The sequence below is a fragment of the Heptranchias perlo genome, chromosome 28 (assembly GCF_035084215.1).
Source record: "Heptranchias perlo isolate sHepPer1 chromosome 28, sHepPer1.hap1, whole genome shotgun sequence".
NCBI lineage: Eukaryota > Metazoa > Chordata > Chondrichthyes > Hexanchiformes > Hexanchidae > Heptranchias > Heptranchias perlo.
In genome coordinates, this window is record NC_090352.1 from 772347 (window position 1) to 796252 (window position 23906).

At 44.6% G+C, this 23906-nt stretch overlaps 1 protein-coding gene across 3 annotated transcripts in view; it reads left to right on the forward strand.

The window, feature by feature from the left end:
- Window positions 1–23906, forward strand: part of LOC137344771 (collagen alpha-1(XXVI) chain) — a 579410-nt gene that overhangs the window by 218501 nt on the left and 337003 nt on the right. For all 3 annotated transcript variants that reach the window (XM_068007902.1, XM_068007904.1, XM_068007903.1), the window contains one exon: window positions 11781–11903. In XM_068007902.1, coding sequence (XP_067864003.1) covers window positions 11781–11903 — 123 coding nt within the window. The remainder of the gene's footprint in view (window positions 1–11780; window positions 11904–23906) is intronic.

The window sequence follows — 23906 nt, forward strand, 5'->3', positions numbered from 1 at the left end:
TCCTGTGCAGGATGTTACCTTTCCAAACCAAGACTCACTTCAGGAAATCACAGCCAATCGGGCAGGGTTCAGATGCATTCAATTTATTTTCACAGTACATGTGACCCGAATATTCCCACTAAAGTGTGCGTGACCATTGGAAGCTTCATTGGGGAAACAGATATCTGTACGGGATGAATGAAGACAATCCAGGAAAATATGTTCACGCATCAAAACAATCCTTCGGTTTTTCTATTCCCATCATTGATCCTGACTTGAGCTCCACAGATATGGAGGGGAAAAGCTGTAGCGGGACCTCAGTTATACTGATGTCCCTCATGAGATGGATAAACACAATCTGAGTATCCTGTTAATGATCAATAAAATTATATGAACATTTTTAGTTAAAGATTGTATTCTATTAGGAAAGATTGAGGAGGCTGGGGCACTTTTAGAACCATAGAAAAGATACAGCACAGAAGGGGGCCATTCGGCCCATCATGTCCGCGCCGGCTCGAAGAACAACCAGGTGCCCATTCTAATCCCACCTTCCAGCACCCGGTCCGTAGCCCTGCAGCTTACAGCACTTTAGGTGCAGGTCCAGGTACTTTTTAAAAGAGTTGAGAGTCCCTGCCTCTACCACCAATTCGGGCAGTGAATTCTATACACCCACCACCCTCTGGTTAAAAAAGTTTTTCCTCATGTCCCCTTTAATCCTTCCGCCAATCAGCTTAAATCGATGTTCTCTAGTTCTTGAACTCTCCGCAAGGGGAAACAGGTACTTCCTGTCTACTCTATCTGGGCCCCTCATAATTTTGTACACCTCAATCAAGTCTCCCCTCAGCCTCCTCTGCTCCAAGGAAAACAATCCCAGCCTATCCAATCTCTCCTCGTAGCTGCAATTTTCATGCCCTGGCAACATTCTTGTAAATCTTCTGTGCACCCTCTCCACAGCAATTACCTCCTTCCTGTAATGTGGTGACCAGAACTGCGCACAATACTCCAGCTGGGGCCTTACCAGCGTTTTATACAGTTCCATCATTACATCCCTGCTTTTGTATTCTATACCTCGGCTAATAACGGAGAGCATTCCGTATGCCTTCTTCACAACCTTATCTACCTGTACTGCCACCTTCAGGGACCTGTGCACATGCACTCCAAGGTCTCTCACTTCCTCCACCCCTCTCAATATATTCCCGTTTACTGCGTATTCCCTTTTACTGTTTGCCCTCCCAAAGTGCATTACCTCACACTTCTCCGTGTTGAACTCCATTTGCCACTTTTCCGCCCACTCCACCAACCCATTGATATCTTCTTGGAGTCTACAGCTATCCTCTTCACTATCAACTACACGGCCAATTTCTGTGTCGTCTGCAAATTTGCCAATCATGCCCCTTACATTCAAGTCCAAATCATTAATATACACCACAAACAGCAAGGGACCCAACACTGAGCCCTGTGGCACACCACTGGAAACGGATTTCCATTCACAAAGACATCCATCGACTTTTACCCTTTGTTTCCTGTTACTGAGCCAATTTTGGATCCAATTCGCCACATTTCCCTGTATCCCATGGGCTTTTACCTTTCTGACCAGTCTGCCATGTGGGACCTTGTCAAATGCCTTACTAAAATCCATGTAGACAACATCCACTGCACTACCCTCATCAATCCTCCTTGTCACTTCCTCAAAGAATTTAATCAGATTTGTAAGGCATGACCCTCCCTGAACAAATCCATGCTGACTATCCCTAATTAAACCATGCCTTTCCAAGTGACTGAGAAACATAGAAAATAGGAGCAGGAGTAGGCCATTCGGCCCTTCAAGCCTGCTCCGCCATTCAGTATGATCATGGCTGACCCTCTATCTCAATACTATATTCCTGCTCTCTCCCCATACCCCTTGATGACTTTTGTGTCTAGAATTCTATCTGTGGTAGAGAATTCCACAGGTTCACCACCCTCTGAGTGAAGAAATTTCTCCTCATCTCAGTCATAAATGTCCTACCCCGTATCCTGAGAATGTGACCCCTCGTTCTGGACTCCCCAGCCAGGGGAAACATCCTCCCTGCATCCAGTCTGTCTAGCCCTGTCAGAATTTTAAATGTTTCAATGAGATCACCTCTCATTCTTCTAAACTCATGTGAATACAGGCCGAGTCGACCCAATCTCTCCTCATTCAATAGTCCTGCCATCCCAGGAATCAGTCTGGTGAACCTTCGCTGCACTCCCTCTATGGCAAGTATATCCTTTTTTAGGTAAGGAGACCAAAACTGCACACAATACTCCAGGTGTGGTCTCACCAAAGCCCTGTATAACTGCAGTAAGACATCCTTGCTCCTATACTCAAATCCTCTTACAATGAAGGCCAACATACCATTTGCCTTCCTAACTGCTTGCTGCACCTGCATATTTGCTTTCTGTGACTGGTGTACAAAGACACCCAGGTCCATTTGTACATCAACATTCCCCAATTTATCACCATTTAAATAATACTCTGCCTTTCAGTTTTTCCTTCCGAAGTGGATAACTTCACATTTATCCACATTATACTGCATCTGCCATGTATTTGCCCACTCACTCAACTTGTCTCAATCGCCTTGAAGCTTCTTTGCATCCTCCTCACAACTCACGATCCCACCTAATATTGTGTCGTCAGCAAACTTGGAAATATTACATTTGGTTCCCTCATCCAAATCATTGATATATATTGTGAATAGCTGGGGCCCAAGCACTGATCCCTGCGGTACCCCACTAGTCACTGCCTGCCACCCCGAAAAAGACCCATTTTTTCCTACTCTCTGTTTCCTGTCTGTTAACCAATTTTCAATCCATGCAAGTTTATTACCCCCAGTCCCATGTGCTTTAATTTTGCACACTAACCTCTTATGTGGGACTTCATCAAAGGCCTTTTGAAAATCCAAATACACCACATCCACTGGTTCTCCCTTATCTATTCTACTAGTTACATCCTCAGTTTATCCTATCTCTCAGTATTGATTCTAATAGTTTGCCCACCACCGAGGTAAGACTGACCGGCCACAATTGTTCGACCTTTCCCTCGTACCCTTTTTAAACAATGGTACTACGTTTGCAGTCTTCCAGTCCTCCGGTACCTCCCCTATATCTAGTGAGGATTGGAAAATGATCCTCAGAGCATCCGCTATTTCCTCCCTGGCTTCCTTCAATAGCCGAGGAAACAATCCATCCGGCCCTGCTGACTTATCAACTTTCAAGGATTCCAGTCCCTCTGGTACTTCCTCTCTCGTTGTGTTTACCTTATCCAATTTTTCACACCTCTCTTTAACTACTACGTATGGATCATCCCTTTCCTTTGTGAATACAGAGACAAAATATTCATTTAAAACCCTACCCACATCCTCTGCTTCTCCATACAAGTTACCCTTATCATCCCTGATAGGTCCCACCTTTTCCTTAGCTATCCTCTTGTTCTTAATATATTGATAAAACATCTTTGGGTTTTCTTTAATCTTACTAGCTAATATTTTTTGATGCCCTCTCTTTGCTTTCCTTATTTCCTTTTTTACGTCATCCCTGTACTTTCTAAACTCCTCTCGGCTTTCTGCAGTATTTAGTTTTCTGTGACAGTCATAAGCTTTCTTTTTCTGCTTTATCTTGCCCCGTATACTTCTAGAAAACCAGGAGGCTCTAAATTTGGCAGTGCCACCCTTTTTCTTTGAGGGGACGTGTCTGCATCATACCCGTAGAATTTCACTTTTTCGTGCCTCCCACTGGCTTGCCACTGATTTCTCCTCAAGTAGTTGTGTCCAGTCCACTTCTGCCAAATCACCTCTTAGTTCTGTAAAATTTGCCTTACACCATTTTAAAACGTTTACTCCTGATTTAACTCTGTCTTTTTCCATAATAATGCTAAAACTAACTGAATTGTGGTCACTATCCCCAATATGGTCACCCACTGTCACTTCACCCACTTGCCCATCTTCATTTCCCAGGACTAAATCTAGAATTGCATCCCCTCTTGTTGGGCTTGTCACGTACTGGCTAAAAAAGTTCTCCTGGAAAAGAGAAGACTGAGAGGAGACCTGATAGAGGTCTTTAAATTTATGAAGAGGTTTGATAGGGTAGATGTGGAGAAATTCTTTCCACTTGTGAGTGAGTCCAGCACAAGGGGGCATAAATATAAGATAGTCACTAGGCACATAGGAACAGGAGGAGGCCATTTAGCCCCTCGAGCCTATCCCGCCATTCAATGAGATCATGGCTGATCTGTGACCTAACTCCATATACCCGCCTTAGCCCCATATCCCTTAATACCTTTGGTTAATAAAGATCTATCAATCTCAGATTTAAAATTAATAATTGAGCTAGCATCAATTGCCATTTTGCAGAAGAGAGTTCCAAACTTCTACCACCCTTTGTGTGTTGAAGTGTTTCCGAACTTTACTCCTGAAAGTCCTGGCTCTAATTTTTAGGCCATGTCCCCTGGTCCTAGAATCCCCAACCAGCAGAAATAGTTTTTTTTCTATCTACCCTATCAGTTTCCCGTAATATCTTGAAAACTCCGATCAAATCACCCCTTAATCTTCTAAATTCCAGGAATACAACCCTGGTTTGTGTAATCTCTCCTCGTAATTTAACCCTTGGAGTCCAGGTATCATTCTAGTAAATCTATGCTGCACTCCCTCCAAGGCCAATATATCCTTCCTAAGGTGCCACAGTTTTGTCTATTCACTTAATCTATTAATATCTCTCTGTAATTTTATGCTTCCATCTACACTGCTTACAATGCTGCCTATCTTTGTGTCATCAGCAAACTTGGATATGTGGCTCTCTATCCTGTCATCTAAGTCGTTAATAAATGCAGTGAATAGTTGAGGCCCCAACACAGATCCCTGTGGGACACCACTAGTCACATCCTGCCAATTTGAGTACCTGCCCATTATCCCTACTCTCCGTCTCCTGCCGCTCAGCCAATTTCCTAACCAGGTCAATAATTTGCCCTCAATTCCATGAGCTTCAACTTTACCTAACAGTCTCTTATGTGGGACTTTATCGAATGCCCTCGAGAAGTCCATATAAACGACATCCATTGACATTCCCCTGTCCACTACTTTAGTCACCTCTTCAAAAAATTCAGTCAGGTGTGTCAGACATGACCTACCCTTTACAAATCCATGCTGGCTCTCTCTGATCAGCTGAAAATTTTCAAGGTGTTCAGTCACTCTATCCTTAATTATAGACTCTAGTAATTTCCAGACAACTAACAGGTCTGTAATTCCCTGGTTTCCCTCTGTCACCTTTCTTAAATAGCAGAGTGACATGTGCAATTTTCCAATCTAAAGGAATGTTTCCTGAATCGAGAGAACTTTGGAGGATTATAGTTAGGGCATCTGCAATGTTCTCACCTATTTCCTTTAAACTATCTGGTCCTGGGGATTTGTCACTCTATAGTGCCATTATTTTCTTCATTACTGTTAATTTGCTTATGTTAATTATGGTGAGTCCCTGTCCTGATTCAAAATTAATTTCCTTGGGGTGTCCGGCATGCTGTCCTCTGCCTCTACTGTAAATACTGATGCAAAGTCATTATTTAACATGTCCGCCATTTCCCTATTTTCATTTTACAGTATCACCATTATCAGTTTTTAAGGGGCCCACAATGCTCTTGAACACCCTCTTTTTCCTAATATAATTGTACATTTTTTGTGTTGATTTTGATATCCCTTGCAAGTTTCTTTTCATACTCCCTATTTGTAGCTCTTACTATCTGTTTTGTCACCCTTTGCTGTTACATAGGAACATAGGAACAGGAGTCGGCCATTCAGCCCCTCGTGCCTGCTCCGCCATTTGATAAGATCATGGCTGATCTGTGATCTAACTCCATATACCTGCCTTTGGCCCATATCCCTTAATACCTTTGGTTGCCAAAAAGCTATCTATCTCAGATTTAAAGTTAGCAATTGAGCTAGTATCAATTGCTGTTTGCAGAAGAGAGTTCCAAACTTCTACAATCCTTTGTGTGTAGAAATGTTTTCTAATCTCGCTCCTGAAAGGTCTGGCTCTAATTTTTAGACTGTGCCCCCTACTCCTAAAATCCCCAACCAGCGGAAATAGTTTCTCTCTATCCACCCTATCTGTTCCCCTTAATATCTTATAAACTTCGATCAGATCACCCCTTAACCGTCGAAACTCTCGAGAATACAACTCCAATTTCTGTACTCTCTCCTCGTAACTTAACCCTTGAAGTCCGGGTATCATTCTAGTAAACCTACGCTGCACTCCCTCCAAGGCCAATATGTCCTTCTGAAGGCGCGGTGCCCAGAACTGCTCACAGTACTCCAGGTGCGTTCTAACCAGGGTTTTGTATAGCTGCAGCATAACTTCTGCCCCCTTGTACTCTAGTCCTCTTGATATAAAGGCCAACATTCCATTTGCCTTCTTGATTATTTTCTGCACCTGTTCATGACACTTCAATGATCTATGTACCTGAACCCCTAAGTCCCTTTGGACATCCACTGTTTTTAACTTTTTACCATTTAGAAAGTACCCTGTTCTATCCTTTTTTGATCCAAAGTGGATGACCTCACATTTGTCTACATTGAATTCCATTTGCCACAGTTTTGCCCATTCACCTAATCTATCAATATCGCTTTGTAATTTTATGTTTTCATCTACACTGCTTACAATGCCACCAATCTTTGTGTCATCGGCAAACTTAGATATGAGACTTTCTATGCCTTCATCTAAGTCGTTAATAAATATTGTGAATAATTGAGGCCCCAAGACAGATCCCTGCGGGACTCCACTAGTCACATCCTGCCAATGTGAGTACCTACCCATTTTGCCTACTCTCTGTCGCCTTTCGCTCAGCCAACTTCCTAACCAAGTCCGTACTTTTCCCTCGATTCCATGGGCTTCTATCTGAGCTAACAGTCTCTTATGTGGGACCTTATCAAATGCCTTCTGGAAGTCCATATAAATAACATCCATTGACATTCCCCTGTCCACTACTTTAGTCACCTCTTCAAAAAATTCAATCAGGTTTGTTAGGCACGACCTATCTTTCACAAATCCATGCTGGCTCTCTCTGATTAACTGAAAATTCTCGAGGTGTTCAGTCACCCTATCCTTAATTATAGACTCCAGCATTTTCCCCACAACAGATGTTACGCTAACTGGTCTATAATTCCCCGGTTTCCCTCTCTCTTCTTTCTTAAAAAGCGGAGTGATATGTGCAATTTTCCAATCTGGAGGGACAGTTCCTGAATCTAGAGAACTTTGAAAGATTATAGTTAGGGCATCTGCAATGTGCTCATCTACTTCCTTTAAAACCCTGGGATGTAAACCATCTGGTCCTGGGGATTTGTCACTCTTTAGTGCTATTATTTTCTTCATTACTGTTGCTTTACTTATGTTAATTTTATCGAGTCCCTGTCCCCGATTCAGTATTAGTTTTCTTGGGATTTCCGGCATGCTATCCTCTTTTTCTACTGTAAATACTGACGCAAAGTAATTATTCAACATGTCCGCCATTTCCCCATTGTCAATGACAATATCCCCACTTTCAGTTTTTAAGGGGCCAACACTGCTCCTGACCACCCTCTTTTTCCTAATGTAACTATAAAAGTTCTTCGTATTGGTTTTGATATCCCTTGCAAGTTTCTTTTCATGCTCTCTTTTTGTAGCCCTTACTATCTGTTTTGTGACCCTTTGTTGATCTTTGTATCTTTCTCATTCACCAGGATCTGTGCCATTTTTTGCCTTTTTGTATGCCCTTTCCTTATGTCTTGTACTGTCCCTCACCTCTTTAGTTGTCCATGGCTGTTTTTTTTTGGTGAGTAGAGTTCTTTCCCCTTAGGGGTATAAACTGGTTCCTTACAGTGTTAATTTCTTTTTTGAACACCTCCCACTGATCTTCTCTTGTTTTACCCATTAACAGATTTGCCCAGTTTACTGTGGACAGTCTCTGTCTCATCCTGCTGAAGTCAGCCTTACCTAAATTTAGAATCTTAGTAGCTGGTATGGATTTCTCCCTTTCAAACACAACGCTGACCTTGATCAACTTTCGGAGGAATTTCTTTACACAGAGAGTGGTGAGAATGTGGAACTCACTACCATATGGAGAGGATGAAGCACAGAGCATTGATACATTAGGGGGAGGTTTGATCCATACATGAGGATACGTGGGCAGGGTGGGAAGAGGTAATTGGAGTTGGAGGAAGTTTGTGTGGAGTACAAATTAGCTGTAGGTTCTATTGAATGATAATTTGGACTGTTGAAAGTTGGGAGGGCATTTTATTTATTTATCATTTATAGTCATTGATCTCAATGGTGTTTGTGGGATCTTGCTGTGTGCAGTGGCTGTGGGTGTGCTGTGTTTGGGCACCGTGTGTGGCAGTAGCACGAGGAGCTGACCTCATTCTATAAATTGTCAGCTTATTTCAACAAATGATTGGCTGTCCCAGTACGTGACACAGGAGCCGGGCAGGGATATCCAGCACCAGCAGCTCTTAAAGGGCTGCAGTTTGTCCTTAAAGCTGTGCTGCCACTGAAGAGGTACAGAAAGGGCTGGAACAATGGTGGATCTGAGAACTGCTCTGTTCAGTGCAGCAGCTTTGAAACTCCTGAAAGAAGGGTGTCCCTTTTTGGAGCGATGGGTCACCATCTAGTGAAGGGTGGCAGACTGAGTAATGCTATCACTCCCACCGAACCTGGGAGCAGGTGAGGAAAACATTTCCTGGTCTCAGGAGGTTTCCAAGGGAAATGTCCTTACGTTTTGCTTCATTTTACATGACTACAACGCTTCTGATTGCACATCGAACCAGGTAGCCCATCAACATTGGAAATGTAGGGCTACCTACTAACGAGGAGCTCGAGGGGGTACTGGGACATCTCCTTCCCTCGGGGGAAAGACTAGTCACCCAGCGACACTCCTCACGTCCTCCTCCCACCAGGAGGCAAATGGTCAGAAAGTTGATGGCACACAGCAAGGGGAAGCACTGGGGTAAAACACCGAGTGCCCCTGGTCGGTCAGTGAAACATACAGCTGTTGTCACACGAGCTGCCCTGGACTGCGTTCAGCCATGTCCAGAAAGGATTGGGTCACAGCAGGAATTAGAACATACGCCTGCTTCAGATTAATTGCAAATGTTTTCCAGGTTAAATTGCCATTTAACCTTTGTCCCGTTGAATAAACAGTAACATGATATGATTGGCCACTGCTGTCACTAGGACTTTATAGATTAAAGATACTGTAATAAAAGAAGGGCAAGTGGACAAGTCTAACTCAGAGTATTCGGAAATACCTCACTGACCAGACACCCTTAGCTGATTAGTGGAATCAACTTGGCTGGATCTATATTTACAGGTTATTAATGTAATCAGAAAATAGGAAGGAACAGGTTTAAAGATCTGAGCCTAGACTTATAGAAATCTCTGAATTTTGTTACAAACTTTGTCAGAGGATCAGTAACACAAACTGGGTAATGGGGACAGGCACAGGGTTAATGGAGACAATTGATGTCCAGGTGTTAATGCAGATTTATTCACTCGCTTCAGATTTAGATATCCTGCATTGAAAAGAAAAAATACAAAAGGATACAGAGAAGGGGCAGAGAAATGGGACTGGACTAGACAGGACCAGATTAAGAGCTAGCACCCGCACAGGCGATGGGCCGAATGGGCTTCCTATGTGCTTTTCTATTTAAGTCTAATTCAAAATATATTTTTGTATTAATGTCATGCTCTGGGAAGAACAGCTCCATTGCTCAGAAATGGCCTATATTTTTAATTCGTTCTCCGGCATTTATTGCCTATCCCCGAGTTGTCCCAAGAAGGTGATGGTGGGTCTTCTCCAACCTCTGGTAGTGATTTGATACAACTGAGTGGTTTGCTAGGGCAGTTAAGATTCAACCATATTGATGTGGGACTGGAGGTACATGTAGGCCAGACTGGGTAAGGACGGTAGGTTTCCTTCCCTGGAGGACATTAATGAACCAGTTGGGTTTTTCAGATAATTCGACTGCTTCACCATCACTTTTACTGATTTCATTTCTGATTTTTTAAAAACTGAATTCAAATTCTCAAACTGCGACAGTGGGATTTGAATTCACATTCTCTGGATTATTAGTCCAGTAACAGAACCGTCACACCACCCGTCCCACCCATTGTTGTACGAGGCAGGCAAACTGGATGAGTTGTTGGGAGCAGTGGTGTGTTCCTTTTCATCTGCTGCAGTGACGTCTCGATTCCACTTTGGAACGTAGAGCAGGTGTATTATACAAAAAATTCTCATTGGAAACGTAGGCCCTGAAATCCACAGGCATCTGGTGTCCAGACCCACTCTTGACCTATGCCATTGACCCTGCCAAAGTTCACGGGGTCAGGGGGAGGTCTATTATTTGCATGCCTATGGTGGGCTGGGGTGTAACTGGGGGGGGCCTACTCTCCCCCGGGGGCTGGGTAAGTATTGGCCCCATCTGGGAGAAACTTTTATCTGACCTGCAGCCCCTTATAAAGGGGGCCATCTTAAAGTGTCAACTGTCCAGATCTTCAGGGTCCAATTCTGGCCTGGACCTGAGGAACCTCACAACTGCTGGCTGGCCGATCGGAACATCTGACTCCCCATCATGACTCCCCTACAATCACACCCCTACAGGGCTGTGCTGGAAATGTTGACACTAGGCCGGGATGTGGTCCCATTCCGGGACGTGGGGCTCCGGGCTCCCAGCCTGGTTTCTGGCCATTCTAATGGGATTGCGCTAATGTTACGGCTGGTGTACCCGGAATGGCTGTAGATTTCTGGCCCCTTGATGGCCATGTTTTCCTAGATTGTTTAATCAAAAGGATGTCAGACTTCTTTGTAATTCCTGGGCAGCACTTAGGGCAAGGGTCACGGAACTGCGGGCAGGGACACGCCTCCGCGGGCGGGGACACGCCTCCGCGGGCGGGGACACGCCTCCGCGGGCGGGGACACGCCTCCGTGGGCAGTGATTCCCTGGTCAGATCCTGCATTTCCCCGGGGGAGGGAGTTGGAACACTGGTGAAAGTCAGTGCTCAGTCGGTGCTGGGCTCCTCGAGTAGAGAGCTGGAAATGTGCACCAGTGGCAGCCTGGGAGCAGGTCAGCTGTCCAGGTAACCTTTAGGCCCGAGGAGGTATGTGGCCTGGGGATGTAGGGGGTTGGGGGAAAGGGAGAGATTAGTTTCTGTGCCGATTTTCTGCCCTTCTCCTCTGTTTGAAGGTGTTGACTCCTGCTGGGTCACTCCGTACGTACACCCTCCGTTGCCTTGCTCATGGCCAATCTTCCCATGTGAGCCCAGGTACAGTGTCAGCAGGCTATTCAACTGCACGAGGCATCACAGTCACACCCGATCCTGACCTGACTCGATGTTCATACAGACACACTTCCTAACAGGAGTGAATGGATTGCAAATAGGAAACAGGATTGATCACTGAGACTGTACCTAACTAGTATGTCTAGTGTTACACCCTGTTCTATTTCTGTATGCTGGAGTGGGAGAATTATAACCATAACATTAAGGAGTCTTCAATGACCTCATATTTAGTTTAATATTACTGGACTGACACAAAGAAAGATCATCGTATTACATTGTAATGATAATAATCAGGGCGGCGTCCAAGGGAGAAACCACCCATGAATGACATTGGATTACAGCCGTTATAAGAGAACGTTTAATATAATCATAACCACTAAATCAAGAGGTGAAACAACAAGTTTATAAGAGACTAAATGGACAGGTGAGGAGACAGCTTTCTATTGATAACCATCATTAAATGGCGAATGTTTATTCTCCTGCAGAAATTGGTGTCCGTACACTGTGTTGAAGATAGTGTCTTGCCAAGTCCAGAATGGATCTGAGACACTGATCCAGAGGGTTTACCAGAGCTGTCCCTGGCCTGGGCATTGTTCCAGTTTAGTGAGGTAAGAACCTTTCACACAGAAACATCTTTTGACACAATTTAGAGTGTGTAAACTCTGACTGAGTGTGTAAACTCTGACGAACAAATGTTTCAATGATGAGATGTTCCAGAGCTGTAATCTGGGCTCATCGTTCAGTATTCGTGTGGACACCTCCACTGAGAGAAAGAATCCCATCCTGCTCTTCACCTCTTGTTGTTGGTTCCCAGTTCACTCAAAGGCTGCTCCCTCACTCCTTCCAGCGCCTGGATTTCAGGATCTGCTCATGGGTCAATTGCAGATACCTTGATCAATGCATAACCAATAAATGAGCTGCTAGTGAATAATGACTGTTTAGCACATGGGTGATCTTTGTGCCCAGATAGAGGGGACTCATCCACCATTGAAGTGTTATCGGCGCAAGAAGACAATATGAGTTTCATATGCACACAGACCATGTCCAGCCAGCAGTGATAGACTTAAAGTGGCCACAATCTGGTCAGTTACCAAGATCCCATGAAGAAATATGAAAAGTACATTGGTCTGAGAATGACCTGTCCTTGTGCTCTGCTCACTCCTGCACTCCATTGGGTTCAACTCACACCATAAAGTGAACTCAGCTCATTTCAATAAATTCTCAGTACTCTCGGTACATGCTGCTATCAGTGTGTTTGCCCTGTGACACATGGAATGTGACAAGGCCCTTGGCCCAACAAGCTATGTCCCATGTTCACACTCTCACATAAAGTGGACTGGACACGGCTCACGCACATCCTCACATTCCTTATTCCAACACATGTCCCTTTTTTATTTGCTTGTGGGAGAAGGCTGTACTCCTGCTCCTGGCCCACGAGTAAAATATAAACCTGGGCCTCCCCTGGCGACGATGGTGCCCGGTCTTGCTGGTGGGCCTGAGACTCTGTGACCCTCAGTCAGGACCCTGTTAAAATGGCGTGTGTGCCTTGATGACGTCTTTGCCTTCAGGGTCCTGCCTCCTCGGGGAGAGCGGCCTGCTCCTGCCTGAGTTCAGGAAAGTTAAGAAGGCGGGGGCGTCAGGAACAGAGTGAGAACCCCTCCCCCAACACCTTAACCATTCCACCCCCACCGTTCCTGTCGGGCTTTCCAGTTACAGAGAAATGTCAGGGCAGGTTCTCCTGTTATTGGGCCTGGGTGTAAAGGATTACCTGAGTGCAACACATTGAGGGACACCGCACCCTGTAATGGGACCCTCCTGATTATCCGTTCATTCCTTTAAATGTGTGCGATCCAACCCACTCGGTTATCCTCTGCATCCAGGCCATCCTTTACACCCAAGTACAATAAGATTACGAACTATCATTAGATATTGGGTATTATGTGGTGCTGCCATGGTCTTAGCTCAAGCTCAGTACCAAAGGCCACTCCCATCAACAAGACCTCGCCCCCAAAAGAAAGAATGTGACTTTATACACACAAGGGGTAAAATTTGTCTTTGGGGTGGGGGTGGGGGTGTAGGACGACCTGGGGTGGGGGTGTGGGACGGGCCTGGGGGTGGGGAGGTGGGGGTGTGGGACGGGGTGGGGGTGGGGGTGGGGGTCGGGCCTGGGGGTGGGGGTGTGGGACGGGCCTGGGGGTGGGGGTGGGGGTGGGGGACGGGGTGGGGGTGGGGGACAGGCCTGGGGGTGGGGGGGTGGTGGGACGGACCTGGGGGTGGGGGTGGGGGTGTGGGATGGGGTGGGGGTGTGGGACGGGGTGGGGGTGGGGGTGGGAGTGGGGGACAGGCCTGGGGAGGGGGTGTAGGATCCAGCAGCAACCCTGTAATAGCTTCTGAATGAGCCTCTTAGTCTTTGGATAGTGGAAGATTAAACGCTCTATTGGATTGTGTGAGTCAACCTACAGGTTGATTAATCGTTAAAAGCAAACAGTGTCTGCAAGTCAAACCAGCAGATTCACAGAACGTTCAACATTTACTTCCTGAGGTACAAAAGTAATGAAAGTCCTGGTTCTTGAACCAGCTCTCGTGTAATACTAACCTCAGGCCAGCACCCATAACCTCATTTACAGCTGACGTTTCCAGCCTCTATCTCGAGGGGACGAACTAACGAGCTGGCAACTTGGTGAAGTTCACACTGGGAAGCTGGAACTCCAAGGCTTATTAACTGCAAGTGATAGTTCCCAGACATTGGACCCAAGATCATGACCCTCAGTTGATTGATTTCAGGATTAAAGCTGGCAGTCTCCTTGCTTTGTAATCAAGAAGTGTTTGCATCAGAATTCTGCCTTTGAAGTGACATTTTACATACCGGCCAGTGATACCTTCAACAGGTGGACGGTAAGCTAGTGGAGAGACCTGTACAGCTGAAGGATTCGCTGCAGCGTTCGGTAACCAAAGAAATACCAGCTGCATCACAAAAACAGATATTAAAAAGCACAGACTGAATTATGATGCGCCCTCCCACAGGGCTTGCGACATATAATAGCAGATCCCCAGACCTGCAACCAGAAACACCAAGGGAGACTCACTTGTATCAAATTCCAGACCTCTCAATTGGTATGAAACACCCAACAAATCACAACTGAACTTTCCGTTAATGAAAAGCAAACAAAGGGAAATAAACCCACTCATTGGCCTATAACTGACCTCCAGTTGTTCCTGTTTCACCAATTAGACTTTGTGGCCTCAAAGGGACAGGTCATCTTACACACAGGTGTATTGTGGGATTATGTGCTACATGCTATAGCCATCCTGTCCGTAATAAATAAAAGAATGCATCCTTCGACTACCATGAGCCACACAACAGTTGTTTATTGTAAGTTTGATTAGTCTCTCTGTTTTCCATGTTCCAGTTTGCTGCAATACCTCCCTTTCTACCATCAGAGTTTGGCCCATAGCTTTGTGAGCCTAGAAAGTGATTGTGCATCATCGCTGAGTGAAATATAGGCTTCTAAAAGATTCTGGGTGATTTACTGGTGCTAGTTTACACAGGATATTGCTCTTTTCAGTTTATGGTCATTCTCAATCACACCAGGGACCAATAAAATACAAAAGGAAGCAGCACTAACCCTCGAAATCAGCCACGAACTGCAACTAGCAGCCAGTTCACCACCTTAAATAACACAGGGAAAGTAAAGCCAGCTGATTACTCACAAACTGTATAGATTTAGATGTTACTGAGTGACAAGAACCTGTTTAACTGGCCAGAAGATACAGGTCGTTGTGTAGAGAGTGAAGGCAGGTAATTTGAGAGTTGATGACAATCTCCCAGAGGCACCTGGTATACCAGGCATGAAAGGATGTCGCTTAAAGCTGGCAATGCCGACAGTCACCAGCCTCAGAGAGGCAGGGCCTTTACGATGCACAACCCAGGGAGGACTGGGGCTGTCAGTGACATCCTGCAGATAGCCAGGACACTCCTTCCACAGGGGAATCACTGAGAAGAGATGATAGGTTAGGTGTCACATGTCAGAAGCACCATATGAAGGGGCAGCACTGTGCGACACAACACACTGACATCATTCTTACATCACTCACTGTAGTCAATAAATTAGATGATCAGTTGATGTGTGCATTCTGCTGAGAATTAGTGGCAGTCTTTTTTTTTATTCGTTCATGGGATGTGGGCGTCGCTGGCAATGCTGGCATTTATTGCCCATCCCTAATTGCCCTTGAGAAGGTGGTGGTGAGCCGCCTTCTTGAACCGCTGCAGTCCGTGTGGTGACGGTTCTCCCACAGTGCTGTTAGGAAGGGAGTTCCAGGATTTGGACCCAGCGACGATGAAGGAACGGCCGATATATTTCCAAGTCAGGATGGTGTGTGACTTGAAGGGGAACGTGCAGGTGGTGTTGTTCCCATGCGCCTGCTGCCCTTGTCCTTCTAGGTGGTAGAGGTCGCGGGTTTGGGAGGTGTTGTCGAAGAAGCCTTGGCGAGTTGCTGCAGTGCATCCTGTGGATGGTACACACTGCAGCCACTGTGCGCCGGTGGTGAAGGGAGTGAATGTTTAGGGTGGTGGATGGGGTGCCAATCAAGCGGGCTGCTTTGTCCTGGATGGTGTCGAGCTTCTTGAGTGTTGTTGGAGCTGTACTCATCCAAGCAAGTGGAGAGTATTCCATCACACTCCTGACTTGTGCCTTGTAGATGGTGGAAAGGCTTTGGGGAGTCAGGAGGTGAGTCACTCGCCACAGAATACCCAGCCTCTGACCTGCTCTTGTAGCCACAGTATTTATGTGGCTGGTCCAGTTAAGTTTCTGGTCAATGGTGACCCCCAGGATGTTGATCGTGATGGTAATGCCGTTGAATGTCAAGGGGAGGTGGTTAGACTCTCTCTTGTTGGAGATGGTCATTGCCTGGCACTTATCTGGCGCGAATGTTACTTGCCACTTATCAGCCCAAGCCTGGATGTTGTCCAGGTCTTGCTGCATGCGGGCACGGACTGCTTCATTATTTGAGGGGTTGCGAATGGAACTGAACACTGTGCAATCATCAGCGAACATCCCCATTTCTGACCTTATGATGGAGGGAAAGTCTGTTTGTGCTGTAGGCCCATGTTTACTATTTTACTACTTAGCGGCAACTGCATTGAGACTGTTTCTTGTGTCATTGATTCCACTGTGAATCACAACCTCAGTCTGGTCATCCCCGGCCCCCCCCTGCCCACTTCTCAGAATCAGAGAGGCAACAGACTATTTCGGACTCCTGGTTGCAGCTGTGGACAAGTCTATCCAACCCTCGAATGGTTGAAGGCTCCATAATCACAACCTGCCTTTTCTGGACCCGCCCTGGACCACTTGCTCCACGGTGCCATGATGTTGTTTTGTGATTTCTGCTATCCTTTTCTTTATCATCGGTATCCAGCACTATCTACCCATCAGATCCTTCAGGAGTTTCCTGCATTGGTTGAACCCTCCGTTAACCCTCCATTCCCCCCCCCCCTCACTTCCCTATGGGACATCACCCACTTCCCTTTCTTTGCCTCATTATTCCTCTGTAGCAGTAAGCTGACCATCTTCTGCAATGTCTGTTCCAGGAAGACTTTCTCCTTCCGTATATTGTGGAGTGTCTCTTAAGACTTGTTTAAGCTCAGTTGCTTTAAGCTCAACGCAGGTACCTGTGTTTGAATTGGCTGCCCGTGCTGTGTGAGTGGCTTTAAGTAGATTACAGAAGCCAGAGGCAGTGGAGTTACAAAAGGGGCATTGAAGTGAGAAGGCTGATCACTGAATAAACTATTGGCATCTTGAAGATGCCTGAACAGATTAGGGGACATCTTGGGGTCTCCAGGATTATTAGTCTCTGCTGCATTCTGCTCAACCTTGCCATTCAAAGAAGTCTAACCTGGAGCAGGAAGGCCAACTCCTGGCAAGGCCAGACTAGAATGCTGGCAATGACACAGAGGACGTTACTTTGGAACATCTCTACATCCTGGAAGAGGAGTGCTCTGGGCTTTCATGGAGGGGGGATTCACCTAATTGCCTGAACTGCCCATTTAGTATCAGTGCTGTCCAATCAGGGACTATGCAGTGCCCAAAGCACCATCATTAATGTGTCCTCTGCACTACCTCAATATCCTGGGGATCCATCCTTTTGCCTGCTGGGACCTCATTCTGTGCCACCAGAATGAAACTCTTTTGGCAAAGCTGAAGTAATCTGTGACCAACTTATTTCCCTCCAAATGATCTGTGTCTGTGTGTTGGACCCTATCCTTGGGATCCTTCTGGTGGAATTCCCTGGAGGAATGTGGCTGGCTATTCAGGTTAGTGGAGACCTCTTGAGCTTGAGGTGGAAATATTGGGAAAAGAGGGAACACAGGCTGTAGAGATGACGTAGACAAGGAACGGGGACAGACAGAGTCAATATGGTTGGAGTTCAAAGATTAAAAAGGGCTTGTGAAATCTGCAGTCAGATTAGTGAGATGAATAGGAATAACAAAATTATGTAGTTTTTAATTATCCACTTATTGATTGGGACAGAGAGCAAGTAAATGGAGCAAAGGGAATGGAATTCCTAAATTGTGCACAGACTCCTCCTCGAGCAGTGTGTTAGTGGGCCTACAGGGGCGGAGATGTTGCTGGATCTGGTTACGAGTAATGGAATAGACCAGGTAGATGGGCTGAATGTGTAGTGACCACAATATGATGAGGTTTAAGATACATCTAGAAAGGGATTAGGGCAGATTTTAGAAAGATGAGCATTGTGCTCGTTGGGGAGAGGTGGAAGGAGAAATTGGCACACAGGACCCTAGAGCAACAGTGGGACATCTTTAAATAAGAGATTGTAAAGGTACAGAATATGTATATTCCATTAAAAAGAAATAAACTGCTCGTAGTTTTAGGATGCCATGGATAAATAGGTTAGAAACTAATTAAAAATGAAGAAACAGGCCGATAATGACTATCAGAATAACAATGATAAAAAAAAGGAGAAATATAAGAAAATAAGAAAAGAGGGAGTATGAGGAAGAAATTTCAAAACATATCGAAAGGAAAGGAAGGAAGACTGGCATTTATACAGCACCTTTCACAACCTCGGGATGTCACAAAGTGCTTTACAGCCAATGAAGTACTTTTTTGAAGTGTAGTCACTGTTGTAATGTAGGAAATGCAGCAGCCAATTTGTGCACAGCAAGATCCCACAAACAGCAATGAAATAAATGACCAGATAATCTGTTTTAGTGATATTGATTAAGGGATAAACATTGACCAGGACACCGGGGAGATCTCCCCTGCTCTTTTTCGAAATAGTGCCATGGGATCTTTTACATCCACCTGAGAGGGCAGACGGGGCCTTAGTTTAACGTCTCATCCGAATGAAGGATGGAACATTGTAATAAAGTATTTTACAATATAGCAATAAAAAGAGAATTGTTAAAAGAGAGCTGGCACTCCTGAGAGAAGTGATTATCAGCTTGTAGATGATGATCAAAAATTGGCAAGATGTACTTCATATTGGTCTTTTCTAAAGAGAAGGAGAGCAGAGAGGAGACGAATCCTGAAGTGGTTGAGAGTGAGGTGAGTGATATTATGAAGCATAAAAGGAAAATATTTGGATAAGTTAGTTAGGCTAAAGGAAGATAAAGCAGCAGGGCCCAATGGAATACATCCTAGGATTCTGAGAGAGGAAATTACAGAGACCCCAGAAATTATATTTCAGGGCTGTATTGAGTGTGGATGTGCCGGAGTTTTGGAGAGCGACCAATGTAGTACCCACCTTTAAAAGGGGGGACAAAGCTAATCTGGGCAATTACAGGCTGGTTAGTTTAACATTGTGGGAGGGAAAACTTTAAAGTCTCCATTAAGGATGAAATTAACATTCATCTAGATAAAGAAAAATAGTTATGAGTAGCCAGCACAAATTTCAAAATGGATAATTATGCTTGACAAACCTCATAGAATTCTTCAAGGAAGTAACAGACCTGATAGATTATTGCAAATGGACTTTAGGAAAACATTTGACAAGATATCACGTGTAAGGAATCTTACAACACCAGGTTATAGTCCAACTGTTTTATTTGAAAATCACAAGCTTTCGGAGGCTTCCTCCTTCGTCAGGTGAATGGTGTGAACGATGCTCACCTGACGAAGGAGAAAGCCTCCGAAAGCTTGTGATTTTCAAATAAAACAGTTGGACTATAACCTGGTGTTGTAAGATTCCTTACATTTGTCAACCCCAGTCCATCACCGGCATCTCCACATCAAGATATCACATGGAAGATTATGAGAAGATTAAACGGTATGGGATTGGGCGGAGCATTACAAACTGGCTTAGAAACTGGTTAGAAGGGAGAAAAGAGAGTCGGGGTTAAGGACAGTTTTTCAGAGTGTTTGGAAGTGGGTAGTGCTGTCCCACCACCAGTTCTGGGGCCACTCAGAATCATAGAATCTGGAAAGTTACGGCACAGAAGGAGGCCATTCGGCCCATCGTGTCCATGCTGGCCGAAATAGAGCCATCCAGCATAATCCCATTTTCCTTGGTCCGTAGCCCTGTAGGTTACGGCATTTCAAGTGCACATCCAAGTGCTTTTTAAATGAGTTGAGGGTTTCTGCCTCTACCACCCTTTCAGGCAGTGAGTTCCAGACCCCCACCACACTCTGGGTGAAAAAAATTCTCCTCAGCTCTGCTCTAATCCTTCCACCAATCACTTTAAATCTATGCTCCCTGGTCACTGACCCCTCTGTTAAGGGAAATAGGTCCTCCCTATCCACTCTATCTAGTCCCCTCATAATTTTATACACCTCAATTAAATCTCCCCTCAGCCTCCTTTGTTCTAAAGAAAACAACCCCAGCCTATCCAATCTTTCCTCATCGCAAAAATTCTCCAGCCCTGGCAACATCCTTGTAAATCTCCTCTGCACCCTCTCTAGTGCAATCACATCTTTCCTGTAATGTGGTGACCAGAACTGTACGCAGTACTCAAGCTGTGGCCTAACTAGTGTTTTATACAGTTCTAGCATAACCTCCCTGCTCTTATATTGTGTGCCTCGGCTAATAAAGGAAAGTATCCCGTATGCCTTCTTAACCACCTTATCTACCTGTCCTGCTACCTTCAGGGATCTGTGGACGTGCACTCCAAGGTCCCTCTGCTCCTCTGCACCTCTCAGTATCCCCCCATTTCTTGTGTACTCCCTTGCCTTGTTTGCCCTCCCCAAATGCATACCTCACACTTCTCCAATTGAATTCCATTTGCCACTTTTCTGCCCACCTGACCAATCCATCGATATCTTCCTTCAACCTACAGCTTTCCTCCTCACTATCAACCACACGGCCAATTTTTGTATCATCTGCAAACTTGTTGATCTTGCCCCCTACATTTAAGTCCAAATCATTAATATATACCACAAAAAGCAAGGGACCAAGCATTGAGCCCTGCAGAACCCCACTGGAAACAGCCTTCCAGTCACAAAAACACCCCTTGACCATTAACCTTTGCTTCCTGCCACTGAGCCAATTTTGGATCCAACTTGCCACTTTCCCTTCAATCCCATGGGCTTTTGATTTTTTGACCAGTCTGCCATGTGGGACCTCGTTAAAAGCCTTGCTAAAATCCATGTAGACTACATCAAATGCATTACTCTCATCGACCATCCTTGTTACCACCTCAAAAAATTCAATCAAGTTAGTCAGACACGACCTTCCCTTAACAAATCCATGCTGACTGTCCTTGATTAACCCGTGCCTTTCTAAATGACGATTAATGCGGTCCCTTAGAATTGATTCCAATAATTTGCCCACTACCGAGGTTAGACTGATTGGCCTATAATTACTCCGTCTATCCCTCGCTGTACAATGGTACAACGTTAGCAGTCCTCCAGTCCTCCGACACCGTGCCTGCAGCAAGGGATGATTGGAAAATGATGGTCAGAGCCTCCACTATTTCCTCTCTTGCTTCTTGGGATACATTTCATCTGGGCTTGGCGATTTATCTAATTCTAGTTTTTATCACGAGGTTTAGAATATAAAAGCCAAAGTATTGATGAGCCTATATAAAACCTTACTAAGACCTCAGTTAGAGTATTGTGTGCAGTATTGGGCTCCACACTGTAGGAAGGATATTGAGGCTCTAGAGAGGGTACAATACAGATTCACCAGGATGCTGCCCGGCGTGAGGCAATATAAAAACAAAGAAAGACTTGAACACTGGGTCTTTTTTCATTTGAAGAACACAGATTATTGGATGATATGATGGACGTATTTCAAAATGATGAAAATATGGGACAGGGTAGATAGCAGCAAACTGTTTCCAGTCATTGAGGGGTTAAGAACGAGGGGCCATAGATACAGGATTAAATGTGAGAGATTTAGAACAGAGGGGAGGAGAAACCTCTTCACACAGAGAGTTGTGAGGCTGTGGAATTCACTTCCAGAGTTAGTGATTGAGACAGAAACTATGTCAACATTCAAGACTTGATTGGATAGGGGGATGAAGGAAAAGGGACTGTAGGGAAATGGCAATAAGTTGGTAAATGTGATTGGAACTATATGCTCGTGTGGAGAGTAAACGCCAACATGGAATGGTTGGGCCTGTTCACGTGTTGTAACTTCTATATATTCCCATATAAGTTGCAGCTTGAATTTGTGCCCTGCTGCAGTGTGGGCTAATATGGTGAGTAGTCAAAGAGCAGTAATGTAATCTGAATACCTTGCATGGGGCAGCATTCAATATGTAATAATTTACAGCACAGAAACAGGCCATTCGGCCCAACAGCTGGTGCTAATGCTCCACACGCACCTCCTCCCACCCCTACATCATCTTACACTATCACCATACCCTTCTATTCTTTTCTCCCTCGTGTTTTTTTCTAGCTTCCCCTTAAATACATCCATGCCATTTGCCTCAACTACTCCTTGTGGTAGCGAGTTCCTCATTCTAATCACTCTCTGAGTAAAGAAATTTCTCCTGAATTCCCTTTTGGATTTATTAGTGACTATCTTATATTTATGACTCCTGGTTTTGGTCTCCCCCACAGGTGGAAACATCGTCTCTACCCTTTTATAATTTTAAACACTTCTATCAGGTCACCCCTCAGCCTTTTCTTTTCGAGAGAAAAGAGCCCCAGCCTGTTCAATCTTTGCTGGGAGGTATAACCTCTCAGTTCGGGTATCATCCTGGTAAATCTTTATGCCCCTTCTCCAGTTTCTCTATATCCTTTTTATAATGTGGATTATGATTTCTCTTTTGTTATTTATGTGTCTGTAGAATACTTTACTATTTCTTTTAACATTCCTTGATAACTTAATTTCATAGTTCCTCTTTGTTCTCCCAATTGTTTTTTTTACTTCTTTCCTAACCTCTTCACATTCCCTTTTGTCATCCTCTCCTTTATTGTCTATGATGTATTTAGAGTATTCCTTTTTCTTTCGTTTCAATTTTTCCCTCATCTCTTTATTCATCCACACTGTTCATTATTGGTTAGTTTATTCTTGTTATTTAGAGGAATATATTTCTCCTAAACTCTACTGATCACCGTCTTAGATATTTCCCACTGCTGTTCTATCTCTTTGTTTATTTTTTTTCTGGTTTACCTTCCCTAGTTCCATTTTCATTCCCTCAAAATGAGCTTTTTTCCAATCTATTATTTTGGTCTTTGTCTGTCTTACGTCTTTCTCAATCTTTATCGTAAACCTTATTACATTGTGATCGCTATTGCCTAGATGTTCCCTTACACTTACTTTTCTTATTTGCTCTGGTTCATTTCCCATTACTAGATCCAGCAGTGATTCCTCTCCTGTTGGGCTTCTCACAGACTGGGTAAGAAAGTACACACTGTAAAAACTCCATTCCCCTTTCAACTTTCACGACCTCTTCTTGCCAGTTTATTTGGGGGTAGTTGAAATTTCCCATGATTATTATTCGATGTCTTTTACTCATTTCCTGGATTTGTCTTCTTATTTCATCCTCCACTTCCCTTCCACTATTGGGTGGTCTATAGAATGTGCCTATTAATGTGATCAATCCCTTCCTATCCTGTGTCTCAATCCATATGGATTCTGTTTCTATCTTAATGTTAGTTATGTCCCTTTTTGTCTAGTGTCATTATGTTGTCTCTAATTCGTACAGTTACCCCCACTTTGCCCTTCTTCCTTCCCTATCCTTTCTAAATATGTTTTATCCTGCAATATTTAACTGCCAGTCCTGTTCTTTATGTAGCCATGTTTCAGTTATCCCTTTTACATCCGGCTCCTCTCTATGAATTATTGCCTCCAGTTTCCCTGTTTTGTTTTGGTCACTGTGCACATTGCCGTACAGGCAATTTAATTTGTTTTTAATAATTGTTCCTGTCATTTTATACTCTGTTCCCTGACCGTTTATGTTACCTTTATTCTTTACCTTAGTCTGACCTTTACTCTCATCTTTTATCCTCAGACCTATGTTATCCTCAGCAGATCCCTCCCCCCGTCTCACTAGTTTAAAGTCCTATCCTCGGCCCTATTTATCCTCTCCTCTAGGACACTGATCCCACTCTGGTTCAGCTGGAGCCTGTCCCAGTGGTACAGCTCCTTCCTGTCCCAGTACTGGTGCCAGTGTCCCATGAAATGGATCCCCTCCTTCCCAAACC